This window comes from Pelophylax lessonae, assembly GCF_965119305.1.
Source record: "Pelophylax lessonae genome assembly, chromosome: 6".
Taxonomy (NCBI): domain Eukaryota; kingdom Metazoa; phylum Chordata; class Amphibia; order Anura; family Ranidae; genus Pelophylax; species Pelophylax lessonae.
The window spans coordinates 52346628-52365180 of record NC_138773.1 but is presented as its reverse complement, the minus strand read 5'-3'; the positions used below and the strand labels follow the sequence as shown (position 1 = coordinate 52365180).

The window sequence follows — 18553 nt, the reverse complement described above, 5'->3', positions numbered from 1 at the left end:
CCCCACAAGTCCACAGACACGCATCATAGGAGAATATAAAAACGGTGTACACCGCCAGAATGATTTAATTTTGATTATAAATACCCTAATGATGTCATATTATGCACCGGCCGGTACCTTGTTAAATGTTTAATGTTTCACGTTGTATGTCTTGTTTTTTCTGTATGTTTTTTGTGTTTATACTGGTCACATATAAAAGGCTGAGCCTATATCTGTACGGAAATGTACTCAAGATAATACTATTTCACAATAAATTGCTATGTTTACTTTTTACTTTTGAATCCCTATATTTTTGTACTGACCATCTAACCTACCCTTAGTTCTGACACCTGAACAGAACACCTTTCATATAAGATGTTAAGAGCCTCACCACCATCAGAAGTTGAGTCCCTCACCCTCCCTTACATCACAGTAAACCCCCCTTATCTTGTGCAGCTGCTGGGAAGAAGCTGTAGGCATTGCTAGAAAGCAAAAAGTACAGGGGCTTGAGCTCTCCTGCAGCTGCAGGAGAGGTGCAAGGGCCACATGAAATGGCCTGGAGGGCCGGATTTGGCCCGCGGGCCTTGTGTTTGACACATGTGTCCTAGAGTAACTGCCTGTCTCCTGGAATTTCCTCCATGCTCTTGAGATTGTGCTGGGACACACAGCAAACCTTCTGGCAATGGTACGAATTGAAGTGCTAACCATTTAGCCACTGTGCTGTCCACAATTAAAGGGGCCTAAAGAGAGAGGAATGGGTGGTTTGCTCTCTAGAACTAGGGAGGCACTAGTGGATTAGTGCTGAGCCCATGTTGAGGGACTGTCCATGACAAGAAGAAATATGTTGAGTTGGGTGTGTAGACCCATTAGAAACTGCTGTATTTTCTTGGGGGTCTCCTACCTTCCTAAAGGTGACCTGCCGTAAAACTACACCCAAATGACTCACTGACCAATGGCTACACGCTTTTAATCCTCTTGTTTTAATTTATTAACTCAATAGTCTTAGGGAGAGAGGGTTAAGAGTACAGGATTAAAAAAAAAAAAGTAAAAAAATCAGCCAAAACCCCTCTGCCCAATAGACTTCTCAGTGCAGCCTTTAGGCCCAGACGGCCTATTATCTTTATTGTCTTTTGACCTCAGCACAGGCCAGCTTTGACACTCTTTACACATTTGTAGCAGGATAGTGTAGATTCTGTAGGCCTGGATGGGTGTCCACCTTTCAGTTTTTTGGCCTCTGCCGAAGACCAGTTTAGGACACTCTAGGTCCAGATGGGCAGCTAGAAAACAATAAACCCTTTCTGAACTCTGGCTTCCCCCTCCAGGAAAGGGCATAGGAGGTAAAGACTGGACCTCTCTGAAGTTACACCCTCCCCGGACTGCAGCCTGGGAGAGAAGGATTTGACTCTGTTACACACATCCTCACCAGGCAAAGCCTGGGGGCAAGGACCCTTCTAGAAGGTCTCTAAAAATAATTCCCCAGTCCACATCTATTGAATAAACCTAGTGATTGGCCAACGCAATGACTGGCCAGGGCAGAATAAATATTCAGAACCCAATACATTGTGTCATCTCACTCTGTTCTCTGGAGAACATGTCTCATAAGCAAACCGAAGCAAAGCCCCTGGGCTTAGGAGAAACCCAAGGATCCCAGATAACATAAACAAAGCTCAAGCTGGCTACATTACATTTAGACCGGGGTCCCTACAGACGCTCTGACAGGCATGAGGCTCTAGAGACTGAGGTGCAGACCTCTTGGCAAGTAGATGCTTGGAAAGGGCACCCTGGAAATAGCATGGTGAAATTGTTTCTGAAAAGCTTTCCTCTCTCTTGTATTGCCATCCCCTAACCCCCCTAAAACACACAGGATCTACATTACACTTTAATGATTTAGTATACAAATGTTTCAGCTCCGTATCGGCGCTTTAAGTGGGCTTTTGGTTTGGAATAGAGTAGAGCAGTGTCGTCCTTGGGTGTAGGAGAAATGGGAACAGCTGTTTCCCTCCTTAGCGAGGTTATGGTATCTTGGATTTGTAGACTTTCTAGAAAACTTGAGTCTAATTCTCCCAGAGTCCTCCCGCTTATCTTGTCTGAAGCCGACTTCTGAACCTTATCCTAATTTAGCCTGCCATCTGCGCAAACTGGCATCGCTTGCCAGGAGGGAGCCAGTGACGTCCAGTCGCCTCTACAAACCGATTTAAGCTTAAGACATATTCATGGCTTAGGACACTGTTCTACGTCCTTCGACTCAAGGACATATGCAGAAATTAGGGTATAAAGAGAACCTGCCTTGAAATACTGAGGACTTGTCTAATAAATTCCAGGCAAAAGATGACCTAAAAAGTGTATTTTATCATTCATAACTGACATGGCAGCTGCAAAATTCCATCTGTAACAGTTAACCACTTGCAGACCGCCGCAAGTACATATACTGCGGCGGTCAGCCCCTTGCAGGCAAAGTGACGCATCGGTACGTCACTCACCTGTGAGCCAATAGGGGGCGAGCGCACCGCCGGAGGCACGCTCCCGCCCCCACTCGTTCACGGACACCTCCGCGTGAGTGACCGGTGGACCCGAAGTCTGCCGGTCACTCGCGATCGTCAGTTACAGAGGGAGAAAGGCAGGCGGCTAATGTAAACAAAGCTGCCTGTCATTCTCCCTTGTGTAACAGCAGAGATCATACGGTCCTGCTATGTAGGACCGTAGATCTCTGCTGTTACATGAACAGTCACATCCCTGCCCAGTTAGAAACTCGCCCCTAGGGACACACTTAGCCCCTCCTTCTCCAATAAAGTTAACCCCTTCCCTGCCAGTGTAATTTATACAGTAACAGTGCATATGTATAGCACTGATTACTGTAGTAATGTCACTGGTACCCCCAAAAGTGTCAAAAATGTCAGTCAAGGGTCCGATCTGTCCGCCGCAATGTCGCATTCCCGCAAAAAAAACGCAGATCGCCGCCATTACTCGTTAAAAAAACAACAAAAATGACAAAAATCTTTCCCGTAGTTAGTAAACGCAATCACTTTTGCGCAAACCAATCAAAATACGCTTATTTTATTTATTTTTTTTACCAAACATATGTAGCAGAAAACAAATTGGCCAAAAGTGTTAAAAAATTTTGATTTTTACATTTTATTTTTTGGGAATTTCATATACAAAAATGTGAAAAATATTGTTATTTTTTCAAAATTTACACTCTTTTTTTGTTTATAGCGCATGATAAAAAAATTGCAGAGGTGATCAAATACCGCCAGAAGAAAGCTTTGTTTGTGGGAAAAAAAGGACATCAAATTCGTTTAGGTACAGCGTCACACGACCGCGCAATTGTCCGTTAAAGTCACGCAGTGCCGAATCACAAAATAGAGCCTGGTCAGGAAGGGGGTAAAATCTTCCGGGGAGTGGTTAACTTCAATACATCTTCATATACAATGCCCTGTCTTGTAAGAATTAATTATTGTTGCAGCAGGAGTTCCTAGTTCTAAGAAATAAGTCATAGAGTCATAATAATGCTCTAAAATTTGCTTAGAGCCTTTGAGCTTTGGTGATTTTTGATCAAAAAACGGTTTCCAACCTACAAAGGAAAAGCTATTACATTAAACTGTAAATGACAAAACAAGATCTAACCTGTGATGCATGCACTAAATATACTTTGCCCTGCGAGATTCTAAGATTTACAGTATATAGGTGTGTGGACGTGCCATCCTTAAGAGGAAAAATTAGAGCCTTAGTCAAGCCAATTCTTCCAGGACTGAGCAGAACTCATGAAATGACTGTGAGTGCCGCTCGTTGATGGAGTACTGTGAGCCCAGCCAGCATGATGATGTGCCCCCTGGGGGAGGGGGGGTGTAAATGACAGGCTGGGTTCACAGGGAATTGGAGGAATTATCCTCTGCCCAAAGAGCGCCACCGGCAATGGACAAAGGAGGAAGTCAGGGACAAGGCTGGAGCATGGAGAAGGTAAGAACTTTGAAGGAAGTGGGGGGTTCCATATTTAGTAGCTCATCTTCTTTACACTGATATTAGCAGCATGCATCCTGAAAATACATTTCTCTTTTTATGTATGTAGAACCTTCCTAGTTAGGTGCTAGGCTCAAAGCATTGTATGCTCCATCTGCCTATCAGGGGAGCTTGATCTATTAGGTTGCCTGTTGCATGTTCCCAGGTGTGATTCACTGGGTCTAAAGGAGTGTCCCCACTGCATCAAATAGGGGAGCCTGTTGGACAGTGGAGGAAACTTGACCAGTGACACGTTGGCTTTTTTTGGAGTCCCAGTGGGAGGGCACTCTTGCAGTGCATCCTGGGATTGCCCATAAAAGCTGGGGGGGACATGTGACAGGACGTCTTTGGCGGAAGCAGAGTCCCAGGAGGAGGCTGACGTCTTGTCTCTCCTCCTGCTGCATGAGGGAAGTGGTCTTGGGCAGTCGGCCTAGTGAACCAGGTGTGGAGCTGAGTCGCAGAGGATCCAATACAGCTGACAGTGGAGTTGCTGGCAGAGTCTTCCGGGAAAAACAGTGTCCGTGAGTACCAGTGAACTTGCCAAAGGGTTTTCCCAGGAAGGGAGACCACTTTAGTGAAGTCAGAGGATCAAGGGGCCAGCTCACACAGTGTCAGAGTAAAGGGGGTGCCAGTTTCAGAACCCTAAAGAGTAGGGACAAAGGGGGTGCCAAGTAGGACCCTGAAGAGTGATTCACAATGCAGTACAGTTCAGTATTTCTTCTTCACTAAAGTGGCAAGGTGAAGCAGCTCTCAGGCACTCAGCGTTATATAGAAGTCCCAGCAATTGTGCGTAGTTTATACAGTTGGAGTATCCCACTAATTCCTTCTCCTATCCAAGTTCTCAAATAAAACAACAAAAACCAAAACCCCTAGACTGTTTCCTGACTGAGCCGAGCACAAATTCAACAATGCGTACTAAATGTATGATTTTTTTTCGTAGGTTTCTGGAAAAGCTTCCTGGTTGCGTAGCTACGTATCGGATAGTGCAAAACAAAAACAATGGCAGCCAGGCTTTTTCCGGGTTATTTTCGTGTTTCTGATCATGCGCGGTCTTTGTCTATTGATTTTTTCCGGACGCATACTGTACTGATTAAACAATTGTTGTTCGCTAGGCTATCGTATGACAAAAGTTATCGTGTTTGTCCCTTCGTATTTTGTTGGACGAAATGTTGTGATTGGCTGTGTACTAACGATCAGATTATCATGCGATCAATTCCAAATCGATTTTTATTTTGTACGATTATCTGATCGTGTGTACAAGGCATTAGAGCAAAGCAAATTCTAAAATCGGCCTTTTTGTAATCTTTACATTTAATCAATTACGGACTGCCTACCGCAGTTTTAGGTCGGTAGTTTGACGTTAAAGTGGAGTTCCACCCAAAAGTGGAACTTCCGCTCTTTTGCTTCCCCCCACCCCCTCCGGTGCCACATTTGGCACCTTTCAGGGGGGAGGGGGGAACGTGTACCTGTTTTTGACAGGTACCCTTTCCCACTTCCGGGACAAGGCGCCGTGGCCGTCTTTCCCGGAAGTATGGCCCCCTCCTCCTTCCCCCGCCGCCGAGCCAATAGAAATGCGCAGCACGCTTCGCACATGCGCAGTAGGGACCCGGCCGTAAAGCCGCAAGGCTTCACAGCCGGGTTCCGTTATCAGCAATGGCGGTGGTAGCACCCGACAGCCGATGGAAACATCAGCTGCGGTGCCGACATCGCTGGACTCCAGGACAGGTAAGTGTCCTAATATTAAAAGTCAGCAGCTATAGTATGTGTACAGTATGTGTAGCTGCTGACTTTTAATTTTTGGAGGGGAAGGTGGAACTCCGCTTTAAATACTAGGGTTATGGCAGCAGATAGCTGCCTGAAAACTGGTATTTTTTAAGCTGCAGGCTGTCCTCTTTAACATAACAGTGGTTCAGCGGCGGATTTGCAATGGGATCACCCTTATGGGCAGCGGGAGAGGAGCCCTCCCCTGCTGCCGCTTCCCAGTCATTTTCCCTGCTTACCGGACCCACCGGTAGCGGGGAAGACCATGCAGTCTGCTGTCCCCTCAGGCAGGAAGTCGAGTGAGGGCAAGATGGCCCCCCACTCCACTCTATGGCCTTGGAGGACTGGAGCGACGTCATACATCGCTTCCTAGCAATGGATTTAAAGAGCCCATTTTTTTTTCCAAGATGAAAAGAAATAACTTATTTTTTCTTTTTCAGTGTAGATGTGAGATGTGAGGTCTTTTTGACCCCAGATCTCACATTAAGGAGGACCTGTCCTGCTTATTTCTATTACAAGGAATGTTTACATTCCTTGTAATAGGAATAAAAGTGATCATAAAAAATAAAAAAAACTGTGTAAAAATAGAAAATATAAGATAAAATAAATAGGAAAAAAAAATGAAAGTGCCCTGTTCCTGTTAGCTCGCGCAGAGAAGCGAATGCATTCGCAAGTCGCGCCCACATATGTAAACAGTGTTCAAACCACACATGTGAGGTATCGCTGCGGTCATTATGGCAAGAGCAATAATTTCAGCCCTAGACCTCCTCTGTAACTATAAACTGGTAAAAAATAAGAAAACAGTAAAGTTAGCCCTTTAACACTTTAAATTTTTAAAGTGTCGCCTATGGGGATTTTAAAGTACCAATGTTTGTCGCCATTCCATGAGTGTGCACAATTTTGAAGCATGACATGTTGGGCATCTATTTACTCGGTATAACATTATCTTTCACATTATAGAAAATAATTGGGCTATTTTATTTTTTAATTCAAAAAAAGTGAATTTTTTCCTCAAAAATTGCATTTGTAAGACCACTGCGAAAATACGGTGTGATAAAAAAATATTGCAACGATCTCCATTCTATTCTCTAGGGATTATATTATATATAATGTTTGGGGGTTCTAAGTAATTTTCTAGCAAAAAACACTGATTTAAAAAAACAAGTGTCAGAAAAAGGCTTGGTCCAGAAATGGGTAATTAAAATTCTTTCACCTTTAAAAACGTCACAGGAAGTGACGAAACGCGTCAGAACGTGGAACGCACGACGTGACGTACACTCAGAGTACTGGAGCGCAAGCCGGAATAACCTCCGCTCGCCACTCTGCATTGTTGTACACTGCTGTCACGGGGATTTTCTAACCCTTTTACCCTGCTATACGTTGTGATTTTTATTGGAATACCCACTATATGGGGAATAAAAGCTCTTAAAACTTTATCACGCTATTTGAAGCATTTATATTTTTTATATACATCCACCGTATGCTGATACGAGGAATGGTGAGGAGGAAACCCTAATCTACATATCCAGGAGGCATCACAAGGGGACCTACCGTGGCCCTGAGGGCCCACAAGCGTGATTGGTCTCAATATCATACGATATACGAGACCCATTACATCTGGTAAGTCACCCATCATTTAACATACCACTGAAAGGAGGAACCTGCACCAAGTCACAACATTGGAGACAAAACCTATCACTGAGCACCTTCACTTTTAAACCCATCTGGAAGAACTTTGTTGCACTGAAGAATAGCCAATTGGGACTTTTGTGTTACTTATTTGATTTATTGCAGTTTTTGACTTTATTGCCAGTTGTTGTATTTATTATTTTTCATGTCACAATATTGATTGATTTGCGTATTACTATCAATTTTAATTTTATTTGGATCACTTTTATTAATTTACACCACTTGCACAAAATACCGCACTATGGTGTCCTTTTATGAAACGGAGATGAGCAGTGATCCTGCTGATCACAGCTCATTTCCGATCATTCTCAGTTTATGAAACAGAAATGATCGGGGGAGAACATGTTCTCCGCTGATCATCTCTTCACACGGGAATCTGTCATTGCCTGACACAGAAATGGCCAGACTATGAAGCTGCGATCTCTGCACTTCACTGGCGATCTGGGTCAGAATTCACACTCCCGGGTTCACCAGCCTGGAGCTTGTGAAGCGGGGAGTGAAGACAGAATCGGGGGAGAACTGAGGGGGAAAAAGGAAGATTATGGACTTCCTTCTTCCTCGTTCAGACACCCCAACACAGTAATCATGTCCCCCTGCCATATTTATGTATATATATATACATGTATATATATACACACATACATGTAGATATATATTTAATGTGTATATATATATACAATGTATGTGTGTGTGTATTCAGTGTATATATATATATATATATATTTATGTAAGGGGACTATTATTTATAACCTCGTGTACTCAGCAGTGATAATTTATCTCTGCTTGTTAAAGCGCGCGAGGGATTTTCATACTACTGTAATCTCGCTTTGTCTCACGAGATTACAGACGCTCCATTGACTTCTACACAGATCTCCAAGAAAACTGTTCTCCTCTGATCACCCTGGGCGAACTGAAGTTCTCCAATTCATAAAATGGGTGCCAGAGGTGATCATTTTCCCTGGAGAACTGTAGAGAAGCCAATGGAGAAAAAAATTCACCTGTTCATAAAAGGACACCTATGTTATATTAATTGATTTGATATTTAATTATTTATACATTTACTTATGATATTTTATTTATATCCATTTAATTATTTATTCTGAACACCCACTATTTATTCTATACATTTGGATTGATAGCAAGCGCTGTAGATAGCCCTAATTTTTTAGGACTAATTTTTCCACAAATTAAAATTCTTTGTTCGCATAATCTAGATTTTCAAAGACAATATGGGTATTTTGAGATGTAACAATGTATTGTAGAAGATAATAATTTAATATAGTGTTATGGGGAGGATTTGGGGAGATATCCTTATCAGGTTTCATAAATTCTAATGGAATCGTTGACAATATCCGCCAGTAAACTAAAAGAGAAAAGGGAAAATAATCAGGATACTTTTGCACACTTGCTTGATTTGTCTGAGTATGTTAGACGAGTGAAGTTATACTGAAAGCATAGGAAAATGGCGGCCAATCCCCCAGCACAGCGTGCGCTCTTTATCCGCAGGGCATATTATGGGATAAAGGCGATCCGACAGACAGACCCCCCGGGGTGTAATCGGCTCTGCTCGTTGGTTCTGCTGACAGATCTGCTTGCTGACCCTCATATAATAAAAATAACTCCCAACCAGAGGGAACGACACGAGCCCTTAACCCTTTCACAGCCATAGAGACCAGGCGATGGTTAGCTGTTCTGAACTCCAGTCCTCCCCTTCTGCAGATATCTTGTCACTAAATGCTTAAACCTAATGTGACACAGGTTTTTTTTTTTTTTTTAAGCCCGTGGTGTGTGAAACACACTCAAAAGACTTACACCCGGTGCATAAAAAAGTGCACACACGCAAACGTGGACACACAAAAAGTGCACAAGGCGTACACATGGCCCTCCTCCGAAGAGGAAGGGCCCTGACCCTGATCCCCCGGGGCGTGAAGCTCCTGACAGGGACTGAGGTACTCACTTTGGTCCACCCAGCCGAAGCCGGGCAGACCCCATTCTTCAGGGGGACTGCCGAAACAGCCCACCCCGAGTACTAGGTAGGGCTCCCCCGAAGGGAGACCCCATGGGAGAGGGCGAACTAAGCCAAAAGGCCATATCCACCCCCTCCCAAGACTTACAGGGCAGGCCCGAGGACCTACGCCATCAAAGTCGTGCAAGGTGCTCAACCAAAAAGGGACAAACGTGACACACAACAAAGAAAAACAGAGTGGGGAAAAGGGAAGTGGAGAAGTGCAGGGTAGTGCCAAAGTGCAAAACCTTGGCAGGCCCCCCGGCCAGGAATAAAAAATTCCTCTGGTGTTGGCCAAAAGGCCCACCCCAAGAGGCAGGTGCTTGAAAAAGTGTGATGGTGCAGTGACCAAGGTGCCACAAAAACTCAGGTGAGCTGCCCCTCACCAGTGAGATTGAGGCACCCCTGGGCTGCCACCCCAGGGGCACGTACACCAGGGGCTTTTTCGGTCTCAGCCCCCGGCCAGACCTCGTGTAGCCCTATCCCATCAGGAGGCATCAGAATTTTAGACAGCTTAGGGAGAACCTGCCTTCAACTGGGGACAAGCCTTTTGCAAGGCCAGATTCAACCCAGGAGGAAAGGTTCCCCCCACCACCATCCGCCATTCCTTACCAATCACATCCAGGAGCAGTACTAACCGTGGTCGCCCGGCTTTCCCACTCCCTTCAAACTGACAGGGGCGGACCCATTCAAATCAGGAAGGCATTGGAACCATCCGGCTTTCTCTGGTTTGGCCTACTCCAGTCCCCCGGTTGTTCCGGGGCGCCCTGGTTAACTTCGGCCACCACCGATACTAACCTTCCGGCTCCATTCCAACACTGATAAGAACAGATACTACACTTGATCTTAGCCAAAAGGCCGAGAAGCGACACAGGTGGGCGCCCAAAGCAGCAATTTCATTTTAAGACCGAATTTTATTACAGGTCCTCTATATTAAGCCAGCTAGTCATTTTAACCCCCCATTCACATCGGGGCGATTTGACATGCGATCGCAGCCTATTGCTGGCAACGACCGAATCGGTGCGACGCCGCACCGATTTTCAAAAGTTGTTCCTGCAAAACTTTTGGCGACTTCGGTGGCGATTTTTAATAGACATCTGTGCATGAACCCGCCCAGATATCTTTCAAATCGCCGCCTGAACAAAGAAATGCGGGTTTGAAATCGTTTTCAAACCTGTCTCCAATGTAAACAAGGGCTATAGCTGACTTCCAGACTTCCCTTCAGTCTTGCACAGTTGTACTGGCTTCTCTCTTGGACTGAAATTGCTTACTCTGATATCACTGCACACTGTGAGCTTCTCCCATTGTGCATTGGAAGCTGCAGCAAGATAGAGCGCGCCTCAATTCCTGGCTGGAGGACATCCAGGATCATTTAGCACTTTCCTCCCCAGTCTGACTGTCCCTAGCTTGCCTTTTAGTCATTGGTTCCATTTCTTCCAGTCATGGAGGCTCAGAATCACACACCTAGGGAGGTCTGCATGCAAATACAGCCTGCCTAGAAACACCTGTTGCTCCAGATTGACATCCACCCATCAAAGCTTTGTGATATTTGCATAACTCCTCCCAAGAATCAGCCCATTGCTTGCATCAGAGTGGAGGGCTCTTGAGAAGAGTACTGAGATAGGGTGCTGTGATGTTTTCAGAAAGCAGTGTACAGCAACTCCCACCAGGCATGATCTGTCTGCATCGAATAGAGAAGCACAGAGACCTGGTGATGACTTTACTGGGTCTAAGGCAGGGGTGCCCAACTGGTAGCCCTCTGATGTGGCTTGCGACCTCCTGCTCTGGGATAGTGGGTCGGCAAGCCCAGATTGCGGGTTGCCGACCGCCATCCCATAGCATCAGCGTTGTGAATAGAGCCGGCGGTAGAGGAAGCAAGCGGCTGCGGAGCCACATAAGCCGATGGTTCCTGTACAGCAGGCTCCTGTCACAGGCGGAGTGATACCAAATGCCTGGGACAGCAACAGCCGGTGATACCTGACTGGAAGATGGTTATTAAAGGCAGTGGTGCCTGGTGGTCAATATTTTGGGGGGGGTGCAGCAAACCAACACCACGCCCCCCCTGCGGGAGACGTGGATGGGAAGGAGGCGACCCCCCCCTGCAGGGGAGATGGACAGGAAGGAGGCGATACCCCCTACGGGAGACGGACGGGAAGGAGACAATCCCCCCCTTGGGGGAAACGGACGGGAAGGAGGCGATCCCCCCCTGCAGGGGAGATCGAAGGGGAAGGAGGTGATCCCCCCTACAGAAGATGGATGGGAAGAAGGTGATCCCCCTACGGGAGACGGACGGGAAGCAGGTGATCCCCCCTACAGGAGATGGATGGGAAGAAGGGATCCCCCTACGGGAGACGGATTGGAAGGAGGCGATCCCCCCTATGGGAGACGGACGGGAAGGAGGCGATCAGAGGCCTCCTTACCTTAGGAGGCAGAGGGTAGGGCGGCTGCTCCTTGCTCTGGGGCCGTTGCTTCTCATCCCGGCCGAACAGGAAGTGAGTCCTGAGACCCAATTGGCCAGGGAGTCCTAAGGTCTCCGAACTCGCTTCCTGATCGGCCAGGAGGAAAATCAGGAAGACAATAGCTAATATTACCTCACTATTGTCACACAAGTGGGTGGGCTCGGGATGCAGTGCTCTGCGCCCCGAGCCCACCCTTTTTTGAAGCCAATTAGAGCCTCAGGCACTAATCATGTGCTTATAAAAAAAAAAACCATTGAAATCCATGCGTCCGGTACCTTGCATGTAGATTGGGGGGCCGGGCGCATGGTATAGGGGGGTGCACTCCTGCGCCCTGTATAGACGGGCCACCACTGATTAAGTTTATTAATATAATCCCAGTATATATATAGGCCAGAGCAAAGATGCCAAACTGCGCCCCCCTCCCCTGTTCATGATGTGCAAGCTTAGGGGATCCTACGCCCATATGTAATTTGGTCACTTGCTTGGCAAAATCACTGCCACTGTCACTACTCCCATCAGCCCTGTAACACAAGGAAGGCACCCTCATCGCTATTGTAAACCATTGTGCCCAGGGCAGCTTTTCCTCTCGCCCACCCCTTGTCCCGGCCATGATCTGTTCTGCACTGGTTACTGGGCTGCTTTCAAACTGATCTGCTGGTGCATCGCAGTGCACCTGTACTGAGTCATAGACTTCTATTATTACCTGAGGGTTTGGTGCGCTTTCAGAAAGTGTAGAACATCTGCAGGATATAATAGAAGTCTATGGCAAAGTGCAGCAAACCCGCAGGAAAGCCACAGGTGCACTGCGTTGCACCCATGGTGCGGATAAACCACAGGGATTCAGTCGGAAAGCAGCCTTAGACCCCTTTTATACAATTGGTCCGATCGGGTCTATCTGTCCATTTTTCAGGTGGACCCAATCGGGCTCTCCATTCACCTCTATGGAGCGGCAAATGTAACCCGGACTTGTGTCCATTTTCACCCGCCTACCTCCAATAAAATCTTCTAAAAAAACAGAAGTAGATCCGTCCCCTTCCATCTGGGCAGATCAGATCGGAGGGCCCATAGAGGAGAGCGGGCTGTGTCTGTGTCTGCTGTGCATATGCGGGATGGACGCAGACCTGTCATCCGCCTGCTCCACTCATTGTGGCCTGCGACCAGTTACCAAGTCGCTTAAGTGGCCCTCGCTTCCTTGATAGGAAGGTGTGTGTAGGTGGGGGGACCAAAGTAAGAAAAAACATTTTTATAAAAAAAATAAAAACTGGTGATGCTGCAATGTAACTTCCAAAAATGACACCTTCTCTTCTAATATTTCAGAAAGGAATTCTCAGAACTGCTAGAGAAATGCAGCTCCCACAGTGACAACGGGTCATCTCGGAGTTCTCCCATAATGCACGGCAGTGAGTATGATGCTACACTTGCTATTTAAGAGTATCCACTAAGGGGCCCAATTATAACGAAGAGCAGCTCTATCCAATACACCTTCTGTATTGCTCCACATTTTGCAGCCCATTCATTAAATGCAGGCCTTGGTGTGTCACATTGTTCCCTCTTCCTAACACAGAGAGTTCCATGGCTGGAGGAGAGGCCAGTGACACAACTTTATGTGAATTTAAAAATATTTAACTCCAAATACAAGTTTGTTCCAATGGTAGATTGTTGGCAAATCCCAAGTGATTGTTACTCCATCTCCTTCCTCGGGGCCAACAGGTAACACAAAAAATAAAAATTATAAAATGTTCTTTTTAAAAAAATGACCTGTAACACATGATTCAAACAGTTCAGACATAAAAAAAAACAAAAGTGTAAAGATATTTGTAACGGAACCGCGACAGCACAATGTGCTTGTGTGCTTCCATCAGAATACCACTTCCTTCAGTCTTAAACATAGATATCAGATATTCTAGCCGTCCCATACAAAACTAGCCGAGACTAGCTTGTATAAGATCTGGAACATTTATTGAACAAACTCACACCGAGTATATACCCCACCAGGTCAGGTGCCTGATTACATTATCATATGCAGATGAAATTGTGTACAGAAATATAATTAACAAATCTAAAGAACAACCAACACAAACAGTATTCTACTTTCCTACTAGCAACTAATAGATAACAGTGATTTAATTAACTTGAGCTAATTAACTAGCAGACTTGCCATCATCAAGCTCATAAAGTACAATACACATTGTTATAAATGTAAACACATCCCCATAGTAGACAACAGGTGAGTTATTCAGCACAATCAACAATGTGTTGAAGACAGGTGGTTGAGCTGATGACATTAGCATTTGCCATGAGACTGGCAGTCCCCTTTTGGCAATAGGCAGCTAGGCCTGTAACATTGATCCTAGGCCTAGAGTCCCAGAGTCTGTGTGTCTTGGGGAGATGTGGACTTGAACCCAAAGTAACATTACTCCAAGGGTCCCCCCAGCATACACCCCACAAAGAACAGTGTTCCCTCACAAGCCAGGCCCCATAGTAAGTAAGCAATAGGCAAGCCTGTAGTCCCCTCCAAAAGCCCCTGTCCTGAGTGAGTTTGTCACAATATTAAATTGATCATACTGCTAGGGCTTATTCACATGGGCAGCAACCATTGACTATCTGCTTTGAAACACTTTTCAGAGGGTGTTTGACAGGCAGTGAGTGGGTGAAATGTCACTGTATGTTTAAACCGCAAAATGCCGACCCACTGTGCTGCAACCACGGTTGCAGGATGGTTGTAGTATGGCCCTATTTACTTAAGTGGGTTACATTTGGCAGTGGTACTGCCAGCCAAATGCAACAAGGGGTTTAAGCAAAGCATCGTGGCCAAATGCAACAAGGGGTTTAATCAAAGCATCGTGGCCAAATGCAACAAGGGGTTTAATCAAGGGTTTAATCAAAGCATCGTGGCTGTGGCATCTGTACAGCCTTGTGCGTCTGCATATCTGTGTTTAGGTGGGCAGTCAGGGGGCAGTAAAACCCCTGCTCAATCTCTTGCCTTTATCATCCCCAGGCTGCTCATGTGAATGAGTCTTAGTGATCAGAAAAATCACGCTTTCATGTATCTACATCATTTTATCATGTCTAAACTGTCTACATCATGTGTTACAAGTATTTATACATAAGAACATTTTATTATTTTTAACTTTTGTATTATGTTAGCCTTGAGGAAGGGAGTTATGGCCCCCAAAATGAGTTGGCTTTACAAACAATCTATCATATTACAGTGTGACAATTTATTTTAAATCCACTTATTCCTATTAGGGACCACCGATATGCACTTTCCCAAATATATCGAAATCGGCCCCGGAGGTTACCGATATTGCCGATATTTCGGAAAGTGCTTGTACCGGAGTGATGCCTGCAGCTAGAGGCATCACCCCGGTACCGGCGTCCATAGCCGACAGTCGGCTGTCTTGTAATGACAATCGATGCGGCTGAGAAGCCGCTCGGCTGTCATTACAAGGAGCGGGAGGGGACGTCCCCCCCTCCCGCCGCCTTCCTCGGCTCGCCCGGGTCTCCAGTCCCACCGGGAGACCCGGGCATCCTACCTGCATGGCCGCCGAAGACCTGATCAAAGTCTCATCCGGCTCTGAACGGGTCTCCATTTAAAAACCCGGAAGTGATGTCATGACATCACTTCCGGGTACTCTGCGCCAAATTAAAAAAACTGACAGCATTTAAAAACAGCCAAAGTTGGCGTTTTGAATGCTTTTCAGTGCAGAGGAGGGGTTTGGGGTCTTTTAGACCCCCAGATCCCTCCACAAGGAGTACCTGGGAAAAAAATAAATATATATATATTTTTTTTTACATCCGAAAATGTTGGCCGATATCGGCCGATACTAATATCTGATGACAAAAATATCGGTATCAGTATCGGCATCAAAAAAACGATATCGGTCGATCACTAATTTCTATCACAACCCGAGATGGTCATGGAAGTTCTGAGGTGTGCAGGGGCTGCCAGCCCAATATTAATTTTCTCTACATTTACACCATTACTGCCCTACTAATAACATTAATAATAATCATAATTATAAAATAATAATAAAAATATATAAAAACAACATAAAGAAATCCTAAGGTCTTAGTGCTTCCTATCCACTTTCTCAAGTCACATAACTTTGACAGGTCACATGACTGGGGTCTCTACTATAGATATGAGGTTTTTTTTAAGGTTTTTAAAAAAACACCTAACTTTATGTAAAATGGACACATTACCCTATTATCGGTTTAGAAAAAAATATATATAATTACTGCCACGCAGATCAGTAATATAAATTCTGATTGGTTGCTGTAAATCACCATTTTTTTTTTCTTTATGAAATAGGTCGCTATCTGGAAAGCACATCCTCTGAGTCCTCGTCCCGCTCACAGAGTCCTTCGCTGCTGAGTCCCGGCAGCTGCCATAGCCAATTTGGAGGCACAAGCAGCCTTTCACCGTATTCCACAGCAAGGTACAGTGCACCAATGGGCCTGTGTAGAAATATTCAGAGTATATAAAGGGTAACTCCACTTTCGTGGGGGAAAAAAATCAGCAAATATAGAAACAATATAACGTATACAATTGCAACACAAATCATATTGTAATTGATTATTATTAAAAATGACCTTTCCTTTTCAATCTGCAGCTGTTGTAATTTTCTGAAAATGCAATGCAATATGGCCGCCAGGAGCTGTTCTGTACACAGAGTGTATACTGACCACACCCCAGATACATCATTTCCTGCTTGTGTGATTGGCTCACCAATTTTTCCTAGAAGTCTGCACTAAGATACAAGTCAGATTTCTGGCATCCCCTGCAACAAAAATTAAATTTTTGGTGAGATACTTGCAATAGGATCTAAAGGGATGCAGGCCAAGCAGATTTCCTCATTAGAGCCCTGCAGTTGCCACAGCTGATATATCATTATGAAACCACTCCCATTTCACCCACTCAGCACAGAGGAACAAACAATGATTTCTTCAGAATAACAAAAAGTAGGAATCTGCAACAAAGTTTGTTAAAATCCTTGTAATGTACAGAGATCACCCAGAGGGGAAAGTTTTATTATCAACAAAAGTGGAGTTACTCTTTAACTTTGTTTTTATGGCAAGTGTCAATTCCAACTGTTCTGCTTATTTTTGAAGCTGCTTGGGGGAACCACTTTGGGAGAACCTCTATTATTTTATGACATTTCTTCAAATGCTGTAATATTCCAGTAAGATCTATTTGATGGTTTCTGAATAACAGCTTTTAAACGGAACAATTCTTTTTTTTTTTCATTATTTACAATGGAGCATATTAGGACAGCAAAAAAATTTTTCCTTCTGTATCCAAAACTAAAGAAATTGGCTATAAAGTAAATCTGCAATGAGAGATAAATTCAGACCACCATTAGTGGCCCATTCAGAAGATGCTAGTTATATGGCTGTCTCTGGTTTTAATGCCTTTGGAGTCACATGCATCTCAGTTTGCTGCCACATAGTATTCTGTCTGGAACTTACTCTTTTACATCAGGGTCCCCGTCAGGGTTTCCCTTATATCAGGGTCTCTATCAGAGTACCCTATTGCATCAGGGTCCCCATCAGAGTCCCCCCTATATAAGGGTGTCAATCAGGGTCCCCTCTTACATCCGGGTCCTCATCGGAGCCCTCTTAAATCAGGTCAGAAGAGAACATAGGCAGTGCTGTATTTTGGCCTAGGCCAACAAGGCCCAGGCCTAGGGCGGCACTTTGCAGGGGGACAGCAAAGAAAGTGCCCCCCCCCCCTTCCACCTGAGTCTCTTTTGGCCACTGGTTGCTAGAGCCACCTCTCTCATTCCCCCCTTTCTCTCACCGCCCCTCTCTCTCACTCTCATCCCCCCTATCTCTCATGGCCCCACTCTCACTCCCCTCCATCTCTCTCTCACCCCTCCTCTCTCACCCCTCCTCTCTCTCTCTCACCCCTCTTCTCTCTCTCTCTCACCCCTCTTCTCTCTCTCTCTCTCATCCCTCTTCTCTCTGTCTCTCACCCTCCCTCTCTCTCTCACCCCTCCTCTCTCATCCCCCCTCTCTCTCTTTCTCATCCCCCTCTATCTGTCTCTCTCTCTCTCTGTCTCTCTCTCTCTCTCTCATCCCCCCCCTCTCTCTCAACCCCCTCTCTCTCTCTCATCCCCCCCTCACCCATCCCCCTCTCTCTCTCCCTCACCCACCCCCTCTCTCGTGAGATCTCAGGGGTTCATGCTGGGATTTGTAGTCCTTCAATTTTGGAGGGAGCCACATCCATTAAAAAAGGAGTGGGGCAAAGTTACATAGGTGGGGGAGGCTCAATTTTAGTCTTGCCTAGGGCAGCACAAAACCAAAATACACCACTGAACCTGAATCCACAATCTGTGGACATTGAGAATATATTACTGGATAAAATCTTGTAGCAGGCTGGATGTGGCCCACGGGTCGTAGTTTGGAGACCTCTGTTATAAATGCTACATAGATACCTATATTTTGAAGTTTGTTGCCACCTAGTATTTCTTTGCAATTCACAATAAAAAGATAAGTATTAGAAGTATTTATAGTTTTTGTATGTTGTGAACATTTTGCTACACAAAATAATTTATTAACATTAAGGCCCCGTTCACACAGGGGCGATCCGACTTCGGGGGGCGACCTCCGAGGTCGCGGTGCGAGCAGCGCGCCGGGACCGCGGAGCGGCCGCCACGGA

The 18553-nt window shown here is 45.4% G+C and overlaps 1 protein-coding gene across 2 annotated transcripts in view; it reads left to right on the top strand.

The window, feature by feature from the left end:
- LOC309557334 (syntaxin-binding protein 4-like) overlaps window positions 1-18553 on the top strand; it is a 143349-nt gene that overhangs the window by 84491 nt on the left and 40305 nt on the right. For both annotated transcript variants that reach the window (XM_082260008.1, XM_082260009.1), the window contains exons 6-7: window positions 13207-13289; window positions 16205-16331. In XM_082260008.1, the coding sequence (XP_082116134.1) occupies window positions 13207-13289; window positions 16205-16331 (210 nt within the window). The remainder of the gene's footprint in view (window positions 1-13206; window positions 13290-16204; window positions 16332-18553) is intronic.